The 19,191-nt window shown below is 36.7% G+C and overlaps 1 protein-coding gene across 1 annotated transcript in view; it reads right to left on the reverse strand.

The window, feature by feature from the left end:
* Window positions 1-18,775, reverse strand: part of LOC112568791 (DNA polymerase epsilon catalytic subunit A-like) — a 30,090-nt gene extending 11,315 nt beyond the window's left edge. The window contains 33 exon segments of the mRNA XM_025246272.1: window positions 557-695; window positions 1,118-1,214; window positions 1,437-1,569; window positions 1,752-1,949; window positions 2,182-2,415; window positions 2,863-2,991; window positions 3,448-3,528; window positions 4,678-4,780; window positions 5,397-5,485; window positions 5,696-5,821; window positions 6,094-6,246; window positions 6,520-6,720; window positions 6,870-7,014; window positions 7,175-7,267; window positions 7,779-8,073; window positions 8,422-8,568; window positions 9,010-9,112; window positions 9,829-9,957; window positions 10,132-10,239; window positions 11,116-11,328; window positions 11,470-11,655; window positions 11,959-12,019; window positions 12,502-12,621; window positions 12,879-12,964; window positions 13,245-13,355; window positions 13,534-13,641; window positions 13,884-14,016; window positions 14,741-14,815; window positions 15,884-16,038; window positions 16,460-16,597; window positions 16,794-16,874; window positions 17,456-17,585; window positions 18,620-18,775. Coding sequence (XP_025102057.1) covers window positions 557-695; window positions 1,118-1,214; window positions 1,437-1,569; window positions 1,752-1,949; window positions 2,182-2,415; window positions 2,863-2,991; window positions 3,448-3,528; window positions 4,678-4,780; window positions 5,397-5,485; window positions 5,696-5,821; window positions 6,094-6,246; window positions 6,520-6,720; window positions 6,870-7,014; window positions 7,175-7,267; window positions 7,779-8,073; window positions 8,422-8,568; window positions 9,010-9,112; window positions 9,829-9,957; window positions 10,132-10,239; window positions 11,116-11,328; window positions 11,470-11,655; window positions 11,959-12,019; window positions 12,502-12,621; window positions 12,879-12,964; window positions 13,245-13,355; window positions 13,534-13,641; window positions 13,884-14,016; window positions 14,741-14,815; window positions 15,884-16,038; window positions 16,460-16,597; window positions 16,794-16,874; window positions 17,456-17,585; window positions 18,620-18,684 — 4,365 coding nt within the window. The 5' untranslated portion in view covers window positions 18,685-18,775.
* Window positions 18,776-19,191: the final 416 nt, after the last annotated feature.

Consider the following 19,191-nt stretch of genomic DNA (forward strand, 5'->3'; position numbering starts at 1 on the left):
TGGAGATTTTACTCATTACATATTAGACAACAATGCCAACTCTTCACAAGATGTAACCTTTTCACAACTACATAAAGAAACATTTTATTTTAAACATTTTCTGAAAGGAAAAATTAGATTATTTATAAGACATGCTTAAGAAAATATGGAGCTAAAAGGTCTGTGACCATTAGAATCCACTTCCTACAGTAATCATAGTTGGTGTGTAAACCTGCCTCCAATTTTTTTTGTGGCAATGGATATATGTAATATCTTTTGGATTTACAAGGCACTATTTTGATGGATTATGGTAGGAAAGGTTTATTTCTCCTTACTTTGAACTTTATTATAATTTTGATTTACCTTCCTTTCTTCTATAGCTTATTTTTAATGACTATGTAACAATTTTTTAAAATTTGTATCTGGTTATCAACATTAAGGTCAAGATCTGTATCCCATAAATTAACACTAAGTATAGGCCCAGTAACATAAATACAGAGAATTTTTTAATCTATGGGAGTGAACACTTTCTTAAATCACAATCAGTTCTAATACAACATGCTGAAAACTCTCTTACCCTGCCAGACATCATTTTGGCAAAGTTGCGATCAACTGTGACAAGACAGCCGAGATCAACCAGAGCTCGGAAGTCCAGAGGTACCTGAGTCTCATACACACCTTCGATGTCAGGTGATGACAAGTCAGCAGTTATATCACTGACAACATGAAAGGAGAAATCTTTTTTCTTGAATATCGCTTCCAAGAATGAAAGAAACACAAAAATGAACAAAATATAAGAGACATTTATGTGTAATCTTACATAATTTACATAATTACCAGCATCTATTATCATTATGTTTGTGTGTTTTTCTTTTTAGTAAAGCACTTTGAGCCCCCCTTTAATGGTGAAGAAAGCACTATACAAATGAACATATTATTATTAAATGTATTATCAGCCACCTGCCCTATCCCCAAACATACCTACATGTGTTTGTAGGTCATACAAAACATTCATTACTCTTTCTACGAAAAGAAAAACCACTTTCTGCACACTCCCTTTACATAAGTGTTACACAAGTGAACACAAAAAAAAAAACAATGTAAAAGACAAAAAAAAAAAAAAAAGCATGCACTCTACTTGATGTGTTCTTGGTAGACATTTTCTGGAACAGAATACTCATACAGGTTTAGGACAGGGTGTGATCTTGGGAGAATTTTCTGAACTTTTCTCCACACTGCACACAAGCAAACAAGATGGTTTGGCAACTCTGGAGCTAGATTTTTTTTTTTTCCTTAAAAACCTGATCATAGTTCTTTTTTTCAAAAATTAAATTTACAACTGTCCACATGTAATCAGAAAGAGCATTTACAGTCTTGTTTTATTTTACTTATATATAAAAATCATTTGGATGAACAGTAATTTTTCATAAAAAAAACTGACTGGAGATAATACTTACTAGCCCCTTCACCTTCTTTTGGTGTTTTTTGATTGACGTAAAATATGCGTGGAACTAAAAGTTTCATAGCATGAAGGTCAGAACCAATCAAAGCCCACAGTTTAAAGGTCCCTGGCTGGGTCATTTCCATCAACTGAAATCAAAGTGTCACATCTGCCTTCATGAAAAGCATATTTGTAACTGTATTTTTTTTTATGCAAAACAAACAAAATTCCTTGCATGCACACCAGAATGGTGCTCCCATAAGACATGCAGTTTTCACCAATGTCACACCTGGGTATGAAAATTCTCACCTTTTTTTATCATGTCACTAACCTGCACAATCTGCCAAGGCATATCCATCATGCTGCGTGCAGTGCGCCGCAAAAATCCACCCAGGCCCCGCACTGGCACCACAACGCCAGACACAGGTAAGTCACCGGCATCCATCCGTCGACGCTTCCTCTCTTGTCTTGCTTTAGCCTGCAGTTCCCATTTCTTCTTGTGGTACAACACCCAAGTCATACGCTCTTCCTGCACCGGTTGATGATCTCATATTAGGTTGCCAATCATGCACCCAGAACTTTCAGGAGAAAGAGTTTTACTTTGCTATCAAAGCCTCTCAAAAGTTTTACAAGGAAGACAGGTCATGAAAAGTCTTTAAAGATGCTGGACTGACACTAACTAATGTTTCATTTCATTTGTGACGAAACAAAGCATTATTCAAGCATGATTATATGTATTTTTAAAAATATTTTAAATATACCTTAGTTGTTCCAATAGGAGGGGGTGGACCCAGCACATCTCGCCAATTCTGTGATGCATCTGAAATTTGAGAGTCTCTTTGGCTATCTATTCCAAGTTGATCTCGTTTACGCTTGTTTAACACTGCAACCCCTGTAGGTCGTAGAGTTTGTCCACCCATATCTTCCATGTCAGGAACTGGTATCTCATCAGGTGGTGTTTCTTCCCTGTTTTCATCTTCACAGAGCTTGGATACCTTAAACAAAATTAATATCGCTCTGTTTCCTCAGATCACTAACTGAAAACCATTTACCATCTGTTTTCCTTTCTCCTTCCCCCTAAACCCACAAAAAAAGCCCTAAACAACAGATTTTTGATTTATAAGTACATACTTTCTAAATATATAAAGGGCAAACAGATTTTCAATTCATTATGGTCACAGTTAACTTTCTTGAGGAGTATTTCACAACAGCAGTCTTAAAATGGAGGGGATCATACTTGCAGGTAATGATAGGTAGAAGGGATCAATGAACAAAGAGGTCAGCACAGAGAATTTGCCTACAAGGTAAAAATATCTGGAAACCACAAATACTGTCACCGTACACATTTGCTATGGATGAAAATATTTATTTTCTACTATTGTACTTTGCATGTTTATTTTAAGCAAATGCTTTTTGACATTTTTTATCCTTCTGCAGCTTACATTAGTCATCTGTCGTGCAGTTGGAGCAAAAATCTCACTGATCTTTTTCTGCTTGAAGATGTCAGTTCTCTCTAGCATTTTCTTCCGTAGCCAGTCAGGATGAGGTATTCGAGGAACTGGGTTTGAAATCTGGTGAACACATACCAGGCAATAAAAATTAGCTTGCCGTTTCCTCCATCACGATATTTGCGAGGTACAGGTGGTCTTATTATTCTATGGGGTTAAGTGGTATTGGGTGCTGGGTTGGGGTGAATCCACCAACTTTAGCTTTAAGAGAGTTCTCAAAAATGACAATAATTTGAATATTTATTATGCATGAAAGTGCACCCCACCATCTAAAAGGTTTCCCTGTTTGCATGCAGACAATTTAATGCACACATGAAAGCTATCTCCTCCCTCTAATCAAGCACAGCTCACTAAGCAAAACAACAATTTAAACAAGATGACATAACCTTGGTAACTATTGGCTAGCACTCTAATGAGTAAAAAGAGTGGCTTACATTTTACTGATTGCAATAATGAGCTCATACTTGACTGGATCCAATAATGAGCTAAAATTCTAAAAAACAGAAAAAAAAATCTCACACTTTGCAGAGCTGCAGGAATGGTAATGATCTTCTGGATGCACCCTCCCAGTCTCTCTATGTAGTACTCCCAGTCCAAAATCTGAAAACGTTCGAAATCACCTCTTTAATAAAATGAAGAGTTTGCTATTGCTTACAGATCTGTGTAAATCACATACAGAAAATACAAACCATGGAAAATTTGCTCAAGGGCTCTGAAGGGCAAGTGAACAGTAATAAGGAGTTCCAATCAAAGGTCTCATCTTGAAAGAAATTTTGTAACGAAAAGCTGATATTTCACCATTGTTATCATCAAATATAAGCAACACAACATTAACTGTTTCAAAAAGTAGCTTCTTTACAACAAGAACCAAGACCATAATAAGATTAACATGCACACATCAATGTACACTCTTCTGTGTCTGATCAATGAATGATACTGCAATATCAAAATTCTGTCAAACTGAGGTAGACATAAAAATGAGTTCCGTCAATGAGTATGAAATTCTGATGTACACAAACACTTTCATTATTGCTTTCAAGTATAACTTTTTCTGTTCTGTCCTTTACTGTATAACTGTTTTAGCTAAAACTTAATGACTGTCTCAAAGGATGCCCTGACTTTTAATTTTTGAATAATAATAATAATCACTAAGCTTGTAAAGCGTGGCAACCCAGCTAAAGCCAGGCTCACTGTGTATAACAAACAAAAGAATACAAGACAAAACTCTTGCAGCTCTTTTATTGCAGTCAATGGAAGAATTTTTCATTGCTCTGCTGGATGAAATCTTCTTTATAGACCAAGATGCTTATTTTGTACAGGTAAAATCTATGCGTTGTAAAGACATTGTTTCTTCCATGGCAAATGCAGTAAACAGCAATCAGTAGCCCATCGTAGTGATTTTTTTTCTGGAGGTAGAAGCATTACCTCCTTTCCACCCCTCTACCCCAAACACCTTCCTGAGCCCTAAGTTCATTGTTCATTAGCTTTTGATCTCACCAGGGTGAGTGGTACTACAAAGTCAGCAGAACTTAAAAACATTTACAGATCCTCTTTACGCAGTCCCTTTTTTAAAATTTTTGTTTTTCTGGAGGGAAGGTGAAATTGTTTTTCAAAGGCAGATAATTACAAACTCTAAGTGAAATTGAGTCTGAAAAAAAAATTCTGTATGCCTATATCACCACTAAACGCAAGCATGTAAATACATAGTTTACAGCTTAATAACATTAAAGATGAAAACAAAGGAATGACCTCTCGGATGTCAAAGTCAGTGCACTGTGGACTTTTCAACCATTTGCGCAGAAAGTGTTTTTTCACGCTGGGTTCAGCCTGGAAGATGTTGAGTGGAATGGCTCTGGAAGATAAAATATTTTAATAGAACTACTTTGAAGAAGTCATTACTATAGGTGTATCATGCCTAAAAGTCTGTTAAAACTATTCATCCATCATAATTTACTCCTCCCATCAGTTATGGTAGACATATCTCTAACAATAGTGACAACTACAACAGTCATAATGCTTGACCTAGCAAAGAATATTATTCTCAGGACAGAAAGAAGGAGCATAAACAAAGATGAAGACTAAACAAATTCTGATCCCCATTATGTAAGTGCTTGAATACTCCTTACAAATTTCTAAGTAGTTTTGATATTTGTTTGAAAATGTGCTTGTATTGGAATTTACTTTGTAAGTAGAAGCAGGAGGAGGAGGAATTGGTGTTTTACGCCGTGTCAGCAACTAAGGCTATATTACGGCAAGCAGCCAGCCCTGTAAACAGATGCCACATGCAGAGAAAGAACAGCATGCCCGAGACGAGAAATGAACTCTGGGCAGCCAACCTTCACTGTATTGGTGACAGGCGCTAACCGTTGCACCACCGGACCGCTATAAGTAAGTAGAAGCAAGTCACTTTAAAAGACAGTTAAAAAATAAAAAGAAAGAAAGAAAAATATTATATAGCATTAAAGTACCGTTCAGTGACTGGGGCACCCTCAGGTCTCTTAGAGATAACAAATCTACATGCCAGGCCAGCATCTTTCACCATCTGGTCACCGAGAAACTAAGGACAAGATATAAAAGATACAAGTAAATCTTCATGTCAGGCATCCTTCCTTCTACAACCCTGGTGATATATGTTGGTTGAAATAATTTCTCAAAACTTAGACATGTTTTCTCCACTTCAAATACTGAACAATTATTCACTGTGCAATTACCAAATAGGACTGCTTCGAAATAAAATAAATGCTCCACTAATTGCTGAAGCCCAAACCTCTGCAAGTCTTTTGGCTGTGCTGATGGAAGTTGATTTCTGTGAACCATAGTCTTCAAGTTTGCGTGACATGCTGCGGTTTTCTGCTATCAGCTCAAACAACTCCGAATCAGGCATGTTTGCTGCCTGCATGAATCAGACACACCCAGATCAATTGCAAAACACTTGCTGATTTATGCATACACCAGGAAAGTTCATGCTGGATTTAGCTGAAAATCAATAAACTGATCTGAGTTTCGGTTCATTCAGTGAATTACAGCTTTGTACAATTTAGTTGAAAAGAGGAACAATCCACGTTTGCATGGAGCATAATTGCTACACAAATTTACTGATTTACTGCCTGCATTCGAATGCTGTATGCATTACCTGTGAACCACTATGTAAGCAACAGGGTTTACCTTGCTGTAGAGAACATCAAGCCAGTAGTCTGCAACTTTTGCCACAGCCTTGTAACATTCTTCCAGGGTTTCACCCTTCAAAAAGGCTTCAAAGACAGATGACTGAAAAATCTTAATCAACTCCAGTTCACCTCTGCGCTTCACCTCAAAGCCCTTTAGAGAATTCAGAATATGAATATCAATGGCCACATTTTATATCAATCACTGAAAGTAGTAGTTTTTTCTTCACAAATGAATTAGGAAAGGAGTAAGTGCATGTATGAATGAATAAATAAAAATAAATACTCTACAAATATATAAAACATAAACATTTAAACCAAGGGATTCTTTTTCACCCTTTATCAAATATTTTCAAAGGCAGTGGATGACAAAGGTTTGGCTTTGCCTTCCATATGCCATGCCACAGACATTCTATTTACATCTTACTTTCAGTTCAGCCAAAGAGCCGTCAAAGTTGAACACAGCATAACGCTTCTTCAGCTTTTTCCCTTCTTCCTTTGAAGCTGGTAGAATCATGGCAAGGTATGGCCCATCAACCTCAAAGAAGATGGAGTTCTCACTTCTTACTGAATAGGTCAAGCTGTCCGCAGAGGAAAGCTCTTGATACTGATCATTTGTAAAATGATCCTGTAAGAAAAGACAAGTGTTGGCATTAAAAATGAACAACAATGTCAGACATTAACCAAGCAGGAGAGAATGACCAAGACAAATTGTCAAAACAGCAAAAACTCTACCAAAAGCCAGGAAACAGGAAGGGCAAAAGATTGATGACAAACCTTCACCATCATGTTTAACATAGCTCCCGGGTAGGAAATAGTTATTTTGGGTTTCTTGGGATTGATTGTTTTGAAGATGTAGTTCTCAGGAAATGTAGCTGGAAGGACACACCAGATACCATCCGTGTCTAGTTCCAGGGGACGCCTGTTGACAACGCACATACTCATGTCAGTGACAACCAAGTATGATGGAAATGGAGCGAATGTTAATTGATTCATACATTCTGGCTCATCAAAGAAGTAAGAGATTTAACTATTTAACTGATCAGTGAGAAAAATAAAGTAGCAACCAGTGAAGTACTCACCCAATCTGTTCAACAATTTCTCGAGCTCGCGTGATGATGTTGGCTCCTGTGTAGCATACAATCCCAGCCATCTCCATGCTGTACCATCGGGCACTGATATACAAAGAGGACATGAATTAACATGCTATAAGGCTTCACAATGGGTGTTAATGTGTTTCCACACTTCAGATACAGCAGCAACTATAAGTAGGTATAAAAAAAGGTCATTCCCTAACCTTTTGAGGCCGTTGGGGGAGGTGGGGTCTTAACGACCTCACTTTTCTTGAGGATAGTTTAATGTGAGGGCACTGCCAATCTCCTCTATTATTGAGTCAGGGTCGACTGGGAGAAGTTTGCTGTGCTAATCAGGCATTGAACCAGCAAGACTTTTTTTCAACATAGATTCTCTCCAAAGAATGCTTGGCATAACATGCAATTTAAATCTACAGTCCAAATGAGACTGCGCAAGACATGGTCAGCAAACCAACCAACCAGCCAACCTACCTACCAACCAAATCAATGCAAACATTAGCATTTAGTTAAGAGAATTTTAAAGTAATCCATCCAACAATCATTAAAGGAAAGATTTACATAATAAGCAATTCATGAAGTATCTCACACTGACCCTTTTCTCATAACATATCCATAGAAGGAGTTGAGAATGCACTTGTGGGCAAGCTGAAGTGAATCATACAGAACCAGCAAGCCATTGGCACGCTTGATCTCTGATGCATCGTTCTGTTCCTCTGCCTCTGTCAACTTATTCTTCCACACTTTTGTCAACCCTTTGAATTCATAGCGGCGGTCACGAAAAGCTCGTACTGTGTCAACGTAGAATGAGTTTTCTCGCTGACATATGGTCGCTACGCGCTGTTCCATGCGAGTGCTGTGAACCTTTTTATAGGCTTTGCGACAGTATTCTGTACACATGAGTGGGAAAAATTTTAAAGTGCAAATCAACAGTCTCCACTAAAATGTATCCTCATACTATTCTGCAGCATGTATTCATGCATGAGAAAGAAGCATTTTCATTCTTCTTTAAACAAAGACAAGTTTATTTGGTTTTTTTTTTAACAGAGCACACAGATTCGCAAACTTGCACATGAAAATGTGCCCTGACATGCACATTTAGTCAAATACGATCCACTTTCGGCATACGTGTTCACCACATCAAATGAAAAAAACTAACAAGTTTCAAATGAAAAAAGTAATTCACATCTGTTACATTTCAGACTTTTACACTCCATCAAAAAACTTTAAACCCTTACCAGCCAATCGCTTTTTCTCAATAGTGGCTTGCTCTTCACGAGGCAACTGATGAAATGCTCTCTGAGGACCTCCTGGAAACTCGGGAGGAAATTTCTCGTTCTCCAGTTGCTGTTGAATGCGATGGTATTCATTTCTTGTGGCTGGCACTAGAAAAGAACACAAGCTTATTTTGTGACAGTAATTTAAAACAAAAATAAAGACTGCATCAGTCAATGAAGGACAAGATTTCACAAAGGAAGCACAGAAGTTGCTGACATGAGGTATGAAATGAGGACATAGTGAAGTAAGATCCGAATCCACGACACCCAATCCTCATAGTACTGGCAGTTTTGCAATATACCTAGATCACAAAGACAGTGTAATTAATGTACATCTTGTGATAATGGAGAAAATTTTCACATTCTAGTTTGTAAATACTTCAAGAATGCAAGAAAAAGATAAATTCCTGAATTTTATTTCAAACATTCTAATGCAGGTAACTTTCACAGCATCTTCTGCTCCACAAAATGCACATACTTAAAAGAAAAACTCCGAAAAAGATTACTTTCAAGAATTCATGCATGAAAAATAAGACACATTATACTTACTAAATTCCCCACGCCACATCCAAGGCATTCGTCTCTGGCACCGGGAGCCTGGCTTGTTGAAATCACAGGCAGCACATGTTTCCTCATCCACAATAGCTGGTGGCTGTATCAAATAGCATTCTGAATGATGCAGAGATATAGATCCTGAAACTCTATGTGACTTGGATGTGTTATAAAGAGGTAAAACTAGAAGCAACTGAAAATTAACTTTATAATCCAGAGTTTCACAGTTAGCTGACATGGCTGTCAAACTAAACAAGTTCATCTGAACTGCATGATGTGAGTGTGTGTATATATATATACAATACAGATAGAGAGCAATACACACATATATATATATCTATATAAAATAATGATCAATAAACGATCTCATTTATATTTCAAGACCTAGATTTACAACAAAGGAAGAAAAGTAAAGCTTGCATTTCCCAGAATTAAATTATAAAGGACTTAAGTTGTAGTTATATCAAATCTAAAAAAAATTTATTTCAGGAGCAAGTGCAGTGTACAGCACCTAAAGGCAAACCAGATTAAAAAATGCAATAAGCTTATAGTTGGGCAGTTTCACGTGTGTAAATGGTTTACCATACTAAATTAAAGTACTTAATGCAAAGCACCCTCACAAATGGATTGTGACTGAATTCAACATTACGTTATATCCACCTGAATGGGAGCCACCTAATACAAACTATAGTGCACAAAATAAAAACTATAAAATTTAACAAAGCAGAATTTTGTCAGTTGTTCTGCATTTTCTTTTAGATTACAACGTAATGACACAAAGACCAATGAATCGACTTACATGATCTCAAAACATACCTGCAGTCTGTTGGTCAGAATGATGTTTGGGTACATAGCACCAACATCAAGGTGATAAATAATAGGATTCTCCAGTCGATTTGGACAGTCACGCAACATAGACAACTTTTCTACAATGTCATTGCACACCTGTCAAACAAAATACAACAAAATCTTAGTTGAGAAACACTTTGCAGTGACAGACTTTAATGACTTTTTGTCTTCTTTCTAAAAAAATAATGTTGGCTGAACAGTATTATTCCTAACCATACAAACATGGCATACTTTGGCCCATCAGAGAACTTTTACCAGAATCAATATTACCTCTTCAAAATTCGACACTTGTTCCAAAGGGACTTTCTCCTCCTCTTCAATGGCATGCTTTATCGTTCGCTTCACGCTGTCAATCAGCATTTGGAATGCTTGAGGCACCTATTTGACAAAAGAAAAATCCACAGCGAGGGCATTTACTTTGCATCTGCCAAATGATAAACCTACAATGAAGAACAGCGTGGTGCCCTTTAGTGGCTTGAGGGAGCTAGATTTGAGTTTTTAAATTTTATGAATTCATTTTTTTTAAAAGTGCCCTTTGTTTTCATAAACTTCTTGCTTGTATATCCTTCAGTGGGACTGTTTCATTGCCCTGGTCTTTTTCATCTACAACTTGCAACTTTCTAGTTCACTACCAGTCTTTTTCACCTACATGTACCCCTATGCTGGCCAAACATCTTTTTACTTTACTGGGAAAGCAGCTGATGAAACACACTTTAATACTGCACTTCTGTTTAAATTGTACTGATCTCACACGTTATGGATTTTATTCAACACGTTATGGACTGAGAAGCTACTTTTTCCTGGATCAGCTATGTGTCACTCTTTTGCGCCATTATAAGTCTGTCTCAGACCACATTGGCAGCAATCAGTTCTAAGCTACTTTGTTTACTTTTTCTTAATAATAAGTGAACATATATTGTGCATTTCCCTGCCGATTTAATGCGAGGTCAGTTTGCTTTCTAAAAATATTAAAAAAACAAAATATTAAATCATTGTTAAGTAGTCTACTTAACTCAACTTCACTGTTTTTTAATTCCAAGTGGAACCTATTTCAAGAGCTGGCCGCTTTGTCATAACTTCAGTAGCCAACTTGGTGTTAAATTAAAAAATAACAATATCCTCAAACCAGCTAAACAAAATAGTCACATAAACGACTAAGTAATGACACAAAGGGAGGAATAAAAAGAAAAAGCCTGATCCGCTAACTGAACATACAGGTATATAGAAACCAAAAGGGATTACACTTCCACTCACCATTCTGAATCGACAAGGGATGTCAGCTCGGAAGACTCCCGACTCTAGGGCCTCAACATGGCCACCAACATAGGTCTCAGAGTCAAGCATATGTCCATCATCTGTTAGTTTGTTGAGAACTGACTCCTGCTTATTAGGGAAGATAATGTTGGCATGGTATGCCTGCACCATAAGCAGAGCCTCACAGAGCGTACCTGACCCCTTCCTCAGCACCTAGCAACAATGTACTGGATTACTTTGATGCATGATGCTAGATTGCTCAACCAGGATTGTGACAATAAGAATGATCTCAACTGCAATGCCATCACGTATAGGTGAATTACTCTTAATGCAAGCCATATGAATACCTCATACCTCATCAGGTTCCATTGGGATGATGGTACAGAGGGCAAAGATGAAAGGATGAACATATTTCATGTACAAATAGTATGTTGCCACAGCATCAGACACTGAATAATTAGCCAACACCTGTGGTTCCTCACAAGCCATCCGACACATTTCTTCTGGATCAAGCTCAACAGGGTCATAACGAAGTTTGGCCTGGAATTAAGGCAATAAATAAAGAAACCCATCAATAAAATTAAAAAATAAAAAATTGTAGTGGGTTTGTTTGTTGCTGTATTTTTTAGTTGCAAGACTGCAGAAGTAGAAGGAAAATATGCCCACTATAAATACAAAGAAATGTGTCATGACTTAGTTTCGGCAGAACATTCTGTATTTTTAGTGATATATACTATATTCATCTTATTTCAGAGGTCTAGTCTGTCCTGCCGCTATACAAGTTATTATTGGATTTCAATGGCAGTGATATCTTGGAGTGCTGGCAGGTTTTATCAATCTTACCTTCGCTACAGCTTTCAGATTCTGACTTCCCATAGGTAGGTAGCTGTCTCTCTTCACCCATCTGTTACAGAAGATCTCAATTTTAGTATCACACACAATAATATGGCCATGAATAAGAAATACAAGGCAGGAAAATTAATGTGGACTTTGATATCTTGATTTTTTTTAGAAAGACATTAAACAGCTGGCCAAACCAAATAGGTAAAATTTAACCATACATATCTCTGCAGTTTTTAAAGCACTCGATCAAAATAAACCTGTAGTTTGTCTTTCCACTTAAGGGATTGTAAACGTTTCATAAAAGGATAAGGATAAGTCTCTGAAAATTAAAAAGAGGACATTACAGAATACCGAATTTAACACAAAAATCAAGATGAGAGGATAAGCCCTCAAGGATAAGTTCCTAGCCACATCACTGAAAGTGACAAATATCGAATTTAATCTCAAACGGTCAAGATGAGATGATAAGCCTTTGAGGATAAATATCTAGCCACATCAATGAAAATGAAAAAAAAGAACAACATTGCAGAATACAGAATTTACCGGAAGCAGTCAAGATGAGAAGCTGCTCGAGATTTGTATTCACCCTGGCTGTCTCGCTGAAATCCAATTTCCCGCATCATGTCAAGTCCATGAATAGCAGCACGCGTCTCCACAAATGGCCTTGGCAAAATATAAATTACAAAGTAAAAAAAACTGAACATAGATCAAAGGTAAAACAATCACCATAACATATAGTCACACAATGTCACAACATATACCAATCTATCTCCACCTTGTTTTTTATGTTCCTACAACATTGGCTACACAATAGCATTTTCCAAGTGACAGTAATCACTGGACATTAAATGTGCAAATGATCTTTTTCTTAACTTACACAACATATGCGACTTTAATGGAAATTCCCATTTTAAACCCACCAGTCAAAGAAATCACCGTTGTATGTGACAAAAATATGAGGCTTCACTTCTTGGATATGTTCAAAGAATTTGTTGATGAGTGCAGCCTGAAAAATATATTAATTCATTTCTGCTATTAATAAGTGTTGATTGCAGTGTTGATACATTAAGCTAGAAAATTATTTGTAGGATCACAACAACCATAATAAAAAGCTCTTTAAATATTACACATTTATACCCCTAAAATTTTGTTCATAAAGGCTGTTTTGGTTTTTTTTTGAAGAATTGCATGTCAAGAGTTATTTAGCTTTCTAAATTTATGTGACATAAATGTCTAGCTAAAAAAACAAAGTCATGTCCATGATTGTGTATGCTTGCATACAGAACCTCATCAGGAACGCTGTAGACTTTGAAAGGACCCTCAAATTCTGGTCGTGGTGTATACTCAAAATCCTCTACATCCTGTGAAATAATCTCTCTGTTGCATATCAGAAAACCCTGAAAAAAAATGTAACAAGATTCTGCATGAGATTATTGATCTCTTTTTGCTTAGAAAATGATTCAATACAATACAACACCTAACTGAACACCCACTGTAACTCATATGTATTGCCATTAAAATGTTAATTTACCATGGATAAACTACTTAAACATAAGAGACTAAAGCATCAATTACCTGGCCATCTATCATGTAGGAAATCATCATAATCTGATCAGTCTGTGCATCTGGAAATTTCAGTGGCAGTTTGGTTGTCTCAATGTCAAAAGCTAGCACAACTGGTTCCTGCAGAATTCCAGGTTCAAAAATAAATTCAAAATGTGTTTATTTCTTCTAGTTTTATTTGTGTATATCATTTTCTGCAAACTATATATAATTAATTCCATGACATTTATATGTGACTATATATATATATGCATAAAGAGAGATGAAGAAAGAGAGAACGTTGAATAATAATAATGGGTATTTGAATGACTTAAGAGATAATGCAACCTAAAAACCTGTGAAATAAAACAAAAGGCACCTACAGGCCATGAAACAAGGTCCTCCCGACGTTTTATTTCTGGGGATGCTAAACCTCTTCCCCATACTGAATACCAGTGACCAACAAAGATCTTCAGGTCAATAGATACCCGCACATGATACGGCACATCGTACTCCCTAGAAACAAAGCAAGTAAGCTCATTACTTTAACACAATCTCCCCACCACACATACAAAAATACACACATTCTTTGTGCTGTATAAAGCTTCAAACATAGTCACCAAATATTCTCTGACAATTAGCAGCAATGCTTTCACTTTATGTTAAAAAAAAAATATGTGAAAACAGCCTAATTTAACACTGAAAAAGATCATTGATAACAAACATCTGGTCACAAACACACAATAAAAACAAATTTCACATTGTAGACATAAAAGTTATCAACTGTAGTATTTAACAAAATTAAGCTCACATACAAGATCAAAGTTCCATAATCTAATGACTAGAGGGACAATACATGTTGCTTGCCTTTTGGAAGCCCAAACCTGTATTTCCACCCACCTCAACCATCCCTAAAATGTTTGCTACCCTTTTGATGCTGAGTGGGCAAGTGATTTTTTTTCCCAGTCAGCATTAACCCCATGATCAGCTCTAAAGATACTCAGCCACAGAACCATTGTCTCTAAAAACATCTTCTAATGCTCAGTGTTGTCTTTTTCAAGAGTAATTTATACTTTTTAGACAAAAAGAAAATAAACTTTCCACACAAAGCAATATAGAGTTATTCAAGTAAAGCATAAAAAAATGATGGAAAAATCATAACAGCTAAAGCCAAAGCTCTTTGCAATTATTTTAACTGATGAGATCTTAGACAGAATTATGAAAATAATCAACTACTCACCGGATGTCAATGATGTTTTCCATCTGATCGGCAATTCTTTTAGACATCCCAGCAGCCACATCACCAGCAAGATGTCTACATGATATAAAAGAAGGATGGGAAATGAACGACATTTTCTGTAAGAAGCTCTTTTATTTTGAGCTTGTCAAACAAACAAACAAACAAAAAAAAAAAACTGTGAAGATCAATGAACAAACTGAAAATAGTCCAGCAAACACAATACACTGAAACCTAGGGCATATAGACCTGAATAAGCAGTCAGGAACAATAGCCTTTAGACATTGATTTAAAAGTCAACGAACAGGTCTGATTTAAATGATCTGTCTTCATCTTGAGCTTATTTGTAACACCTTAAATGAATAGACTGTTTGGTGCATGTTGTTGAAGAGGGAGTCAAGAAGAAGCAGACATCTGCAGCTGCTTAGCAAGTTTATAAATGCCCACTTGAATTTTGAAGTGATCAATTGTCACTTTGCTTTGTGACACCTTGAGGCACCCCATGCTTTAAGACTGAAGTAAAACCCTTTTAGCTATCACTAGGTTTGGTCAGCTAGGTTAAACTAAAAACCATTTCATCGCAGTACCGAAAAGACAAGTAGCCCAAACAAATAGTGAAGTCCCTGAGAAGAACAGGCAGGACTCAAATAAGTTGCACACAGATAACAAAATGAAGATTAAAACTGCTGCGGCTGTCTAATATAGCTCAAAGAAATCTAAACTATGGCTAAAAGCTGATTAAAGAAAATTTTCCAGGATTTCCAGAATCAACCAGGCCAGGAATTTTTCAAGAGGTGAGCTGGATACGGTGCATAACAGAAAAACTTCCTTAGGAAACAGCTGGGGCAAAATCTAAATTCTCTGTTAAACATCTAGGGAAAGGGGGGTATTTTTAATAAAAATTGTTGGTTGAGGGCAAGATACCCTTTTTTTGTTCTTGAGTGACAAAACTACAAACATCACCATGCACAGAGAGATGTCAGCAATACTAACAGTCCATGGAGACATTATATTGTCAAGTCTATGGCCAATGGGAGAGCAAGAACCATATGTCTCTTTGTGCAAGGTGATACATGTAGGTATGTTTCTTGAGAATCAAAAGGTGGGGAAAGAGGGTGTTCACTCTATATTTTTAGGATACATTACGTGGTAAGCATGGTGGTGTAAGCATCACTGCTTTTTTCTCGTTCTTTGTTTTTCCGAACTGCTGGCTGTATTTCTCGCTTGGCCTTCACCAGGTCTTCCACACAATGAAAGGACAACTTGATGTAGGTGCGCTTCAGCCCTACCAAATGATTAGGCTGAAAGGAACACAGAAATTGCCTAATTAACAAAATATAATGTCTAAAACAAAATAATGTAATGGGTACTGAACAAATAGACTATAGTGTTAAACAATGATAACAGAAAACAAAAATACTCCGAACTTAAAAAGAAAACGAAGTTTATAAAAATGATTATTTTTTGTTTAAAGGATTATATAAGCAAATATCAATATACAGACTACTTAGCATTACATCATCAATTTTAGATGAAAGATAGTAAGGATGAAGAGATGGGCACCACTCTAAAGGCCTGCCCTGAGAATTGTGGAAAAAAGTGTTCTATAACACCTCCCCTACCAACAAAAACCAAAGGTTATGGGACAACCTTTCATTATGTGCATATAAAAATTAACGAAAGGAATGCAACTAAGCACACACACACACACTCTTTTTATACCAAGTCAAGATCTTCTTTTTGGACGGTCTCCACAGAAGCTAGTTTCCCTGAAAATTTTCTTGAAAGAAATGACACTACTTCCTTCTCACAGTCTTTCTTTGTTGCCACATAGAAGTAGGGTCTGAAGGGAAGCGTAGCCTGGAGGACCATAAGAAATCACTGAGTTAAATATACTATGAACATCTTAATTAAAGAAAGGTAATACAAAAGAAATACAGGCACATCAAGCCAATTATCTAAATGACTAGTATCCCTAAAACCCACTGCTTTTCCTTGCCTTTTATACACATGCTATGCACATACATGTGCACGCACACACAACATCTGCACTTACCTTAAAACGACTGCCGTCTTCTTCCAAGAAGTAATAATCGACAGCACTGACAAGCCGTTTGTCTTCATCCAAAATGTCAGTCTGCATTCAGTAATGATGAATAATGAAAGAGTGGACAATGCACCCAGCAATATCTAATAAATGTTATAGTTCCAAAGGAAAACTAAAGTATAAAAAGAGGATGTCACACAAGTTAACATCGCATCTAAATCTTGCTTCTGGCTAGCACCTGATTAAAGGGCTAGACAGTCTTACCTTAACAGAGCTTTAGTGTCTGGCAATACATAGTCAATCAAATAATGATCCAACTACACTCACTGTGATATGGCCCTTGTATTGACAAGGCATTAACAACCACCCCTAATCCAGCCATCTACCCACCACTTCTAAGTGTAAAGCAGGGACCATACATTTACCCATCATATGAATGTTCTAATATATTATCACAGTTCAATGTATATCTCTTCTTTTAGTCTCTATGTGAGAGGATGAGGTTCACTAAAACACATTTTGTGAATTAGAAACATTTAAATTGTAATGCACTTGAAGCCATATTTTTTTGTAAAAAAATCCCCGCAAATAAAGAGCATAATCTTTAATAAAAATGTAAAAAAGATTTTTTTCAATACGATTATGCAAAACAAGAACTCCACTGATCTTACTGGATGCATGTTGATAAGCCAGCCTGTTCGCTCCTGTGGATCTTTGTATCTTTCAAAGCCAAACCTCACATCTATTTCATCATTTAAGTTGGCTCTCTGCAACCGCTTTTCAGTTGAATCTTCACGGGTGCTAAATGTGAATTAAAAAAAGCTCAATACCTCGGAGAAAATCAAAGCAATAATTACTATAGTGCATATTTAACATAGAATGTTCACCTATGTTGCACTGTAGATATTATTTATGCAGTTGACATTCCTGTTGAGAGTACATCTGCTGTCTTATGGCTGCAACTATGCATATAATGTCCATGATTTTATATAATCAACAGGCCTCACAAGGGGAGGGGGGGCAGGTGTGTCTGGTGTACCCAGGCCCGTGGTTGTGATGGGCCCGGCCTTGGTCAATGGATTTGTTTCCCCTCTTTTCCTAACATTCTTCACTCTAGGGATTTTTTTTTTTTTCTCTATGAAGCGGATTACAACAAGTTTGATCTTTTAATGTAATGTTTTCTCATTAACTAACCACTCAGGTGTAAACAACCATATGTTCAAGTAGTGATGTAGATTCTAGTGCACTTGTCCTAATGTTTGCAGTCTATATATTACACTACTGAATGAAATCATGATATTGACAATCAAACTGTAAGCATATTATTATAAACTGGATAATAATTTACGATTACAATAACAAGGGGCATGGAGTGATTGTCTATCCCAGGGCCCGTGCTGGCTCTCGGCGGCCCTGACAGTCAAGAGACATTTTTGCTACAAGAACATGTACACTTGGCAAGAGACAAAATAATCAGACAAGTGCTAACTAAACAAGTGGAAGAAAATTCAAAAGTTTATCAAATGTTACCATTAGATGAATATGTATCTGAAAGAAATTAAAAACACAAAAAAGACGTGTTTACTGATTTTGTACTGTGAATGTATTGATCATGTATTGTAAGTTGAAAGGTAATGATGGACTTTACTGCTGCGGAGGTGGTAATGTCCTGTTCACCTTATGGACATTGTGATCATAAAACGTTAAAGTGGACTGTGGAGCACCAACCGTAAAAAAAGTTAAAATGAGTTTTTATATGATTCCTTTCAGATTATTCATCAGGTGTGCACATTAAGTTTCCAAACGCAATAAATTAGGTTGATTTACGAATTTACCTTGGCGCTTCACCAGCATTCTTTTCCTTCTCAGCTTTAAATCTTCCGGTGTTTTGCAAAACCATGCTGAACACTACAATATCAAACTTTTAATCAATAATAGTCATCGGCATCACGAAAACTCCTTTATTTTTGGCGCGAACCACTTGAGAATTTGAGCCTTATGAAGCTTTTCTATTGGGAATATTTGAGAACTGAACTACTTGAAGTTCCGGTACCACTGACGCATAGTAATTCAATACATCTTTATGTCTGTCTGGTCGTAACAGAGATAGAAATTTTCCTTTGCTGCTGGCACGACCTGTAATAACGTCCGTTGTAAACAGTAAATCGAGGACATTGTAGGGGGAAGGAAAGGTGTTTACGCCGAACATCAACCTACTGCTATATCACGGCAAAGCAGTCAGCTCGATGTAAACAAAGGCCACATGTAAATAAAGAACAGCGTGCCCGATACGAGATCTGAACCAACGGCAGCCAATCTGCACTGTGTTGGTGACAGTAAATCGAGGAAGAGTGTAGGCGAAATAGTAACTGACGTAAAATATGTATAAAATATATTAAAATAAATA

The sequence above is a fragment of the Pomacea canaliculata genome, linkage group LG7 (genome assembly GCF_003073045.1).
Source record: "Pomacea canaliculata isolate SZHN2017 linkage group LG7, ASM307304v1, whole genome shotgun sequence".
In the NCBI taxonomy this organism is placed as follows: domain Eukaryota; kingdom Metazoa; phylum Mollusca; class Gastropoda; order Architaenioglossa; family Ampullariidae; genus Pomacea; species Pomacea canaliculata.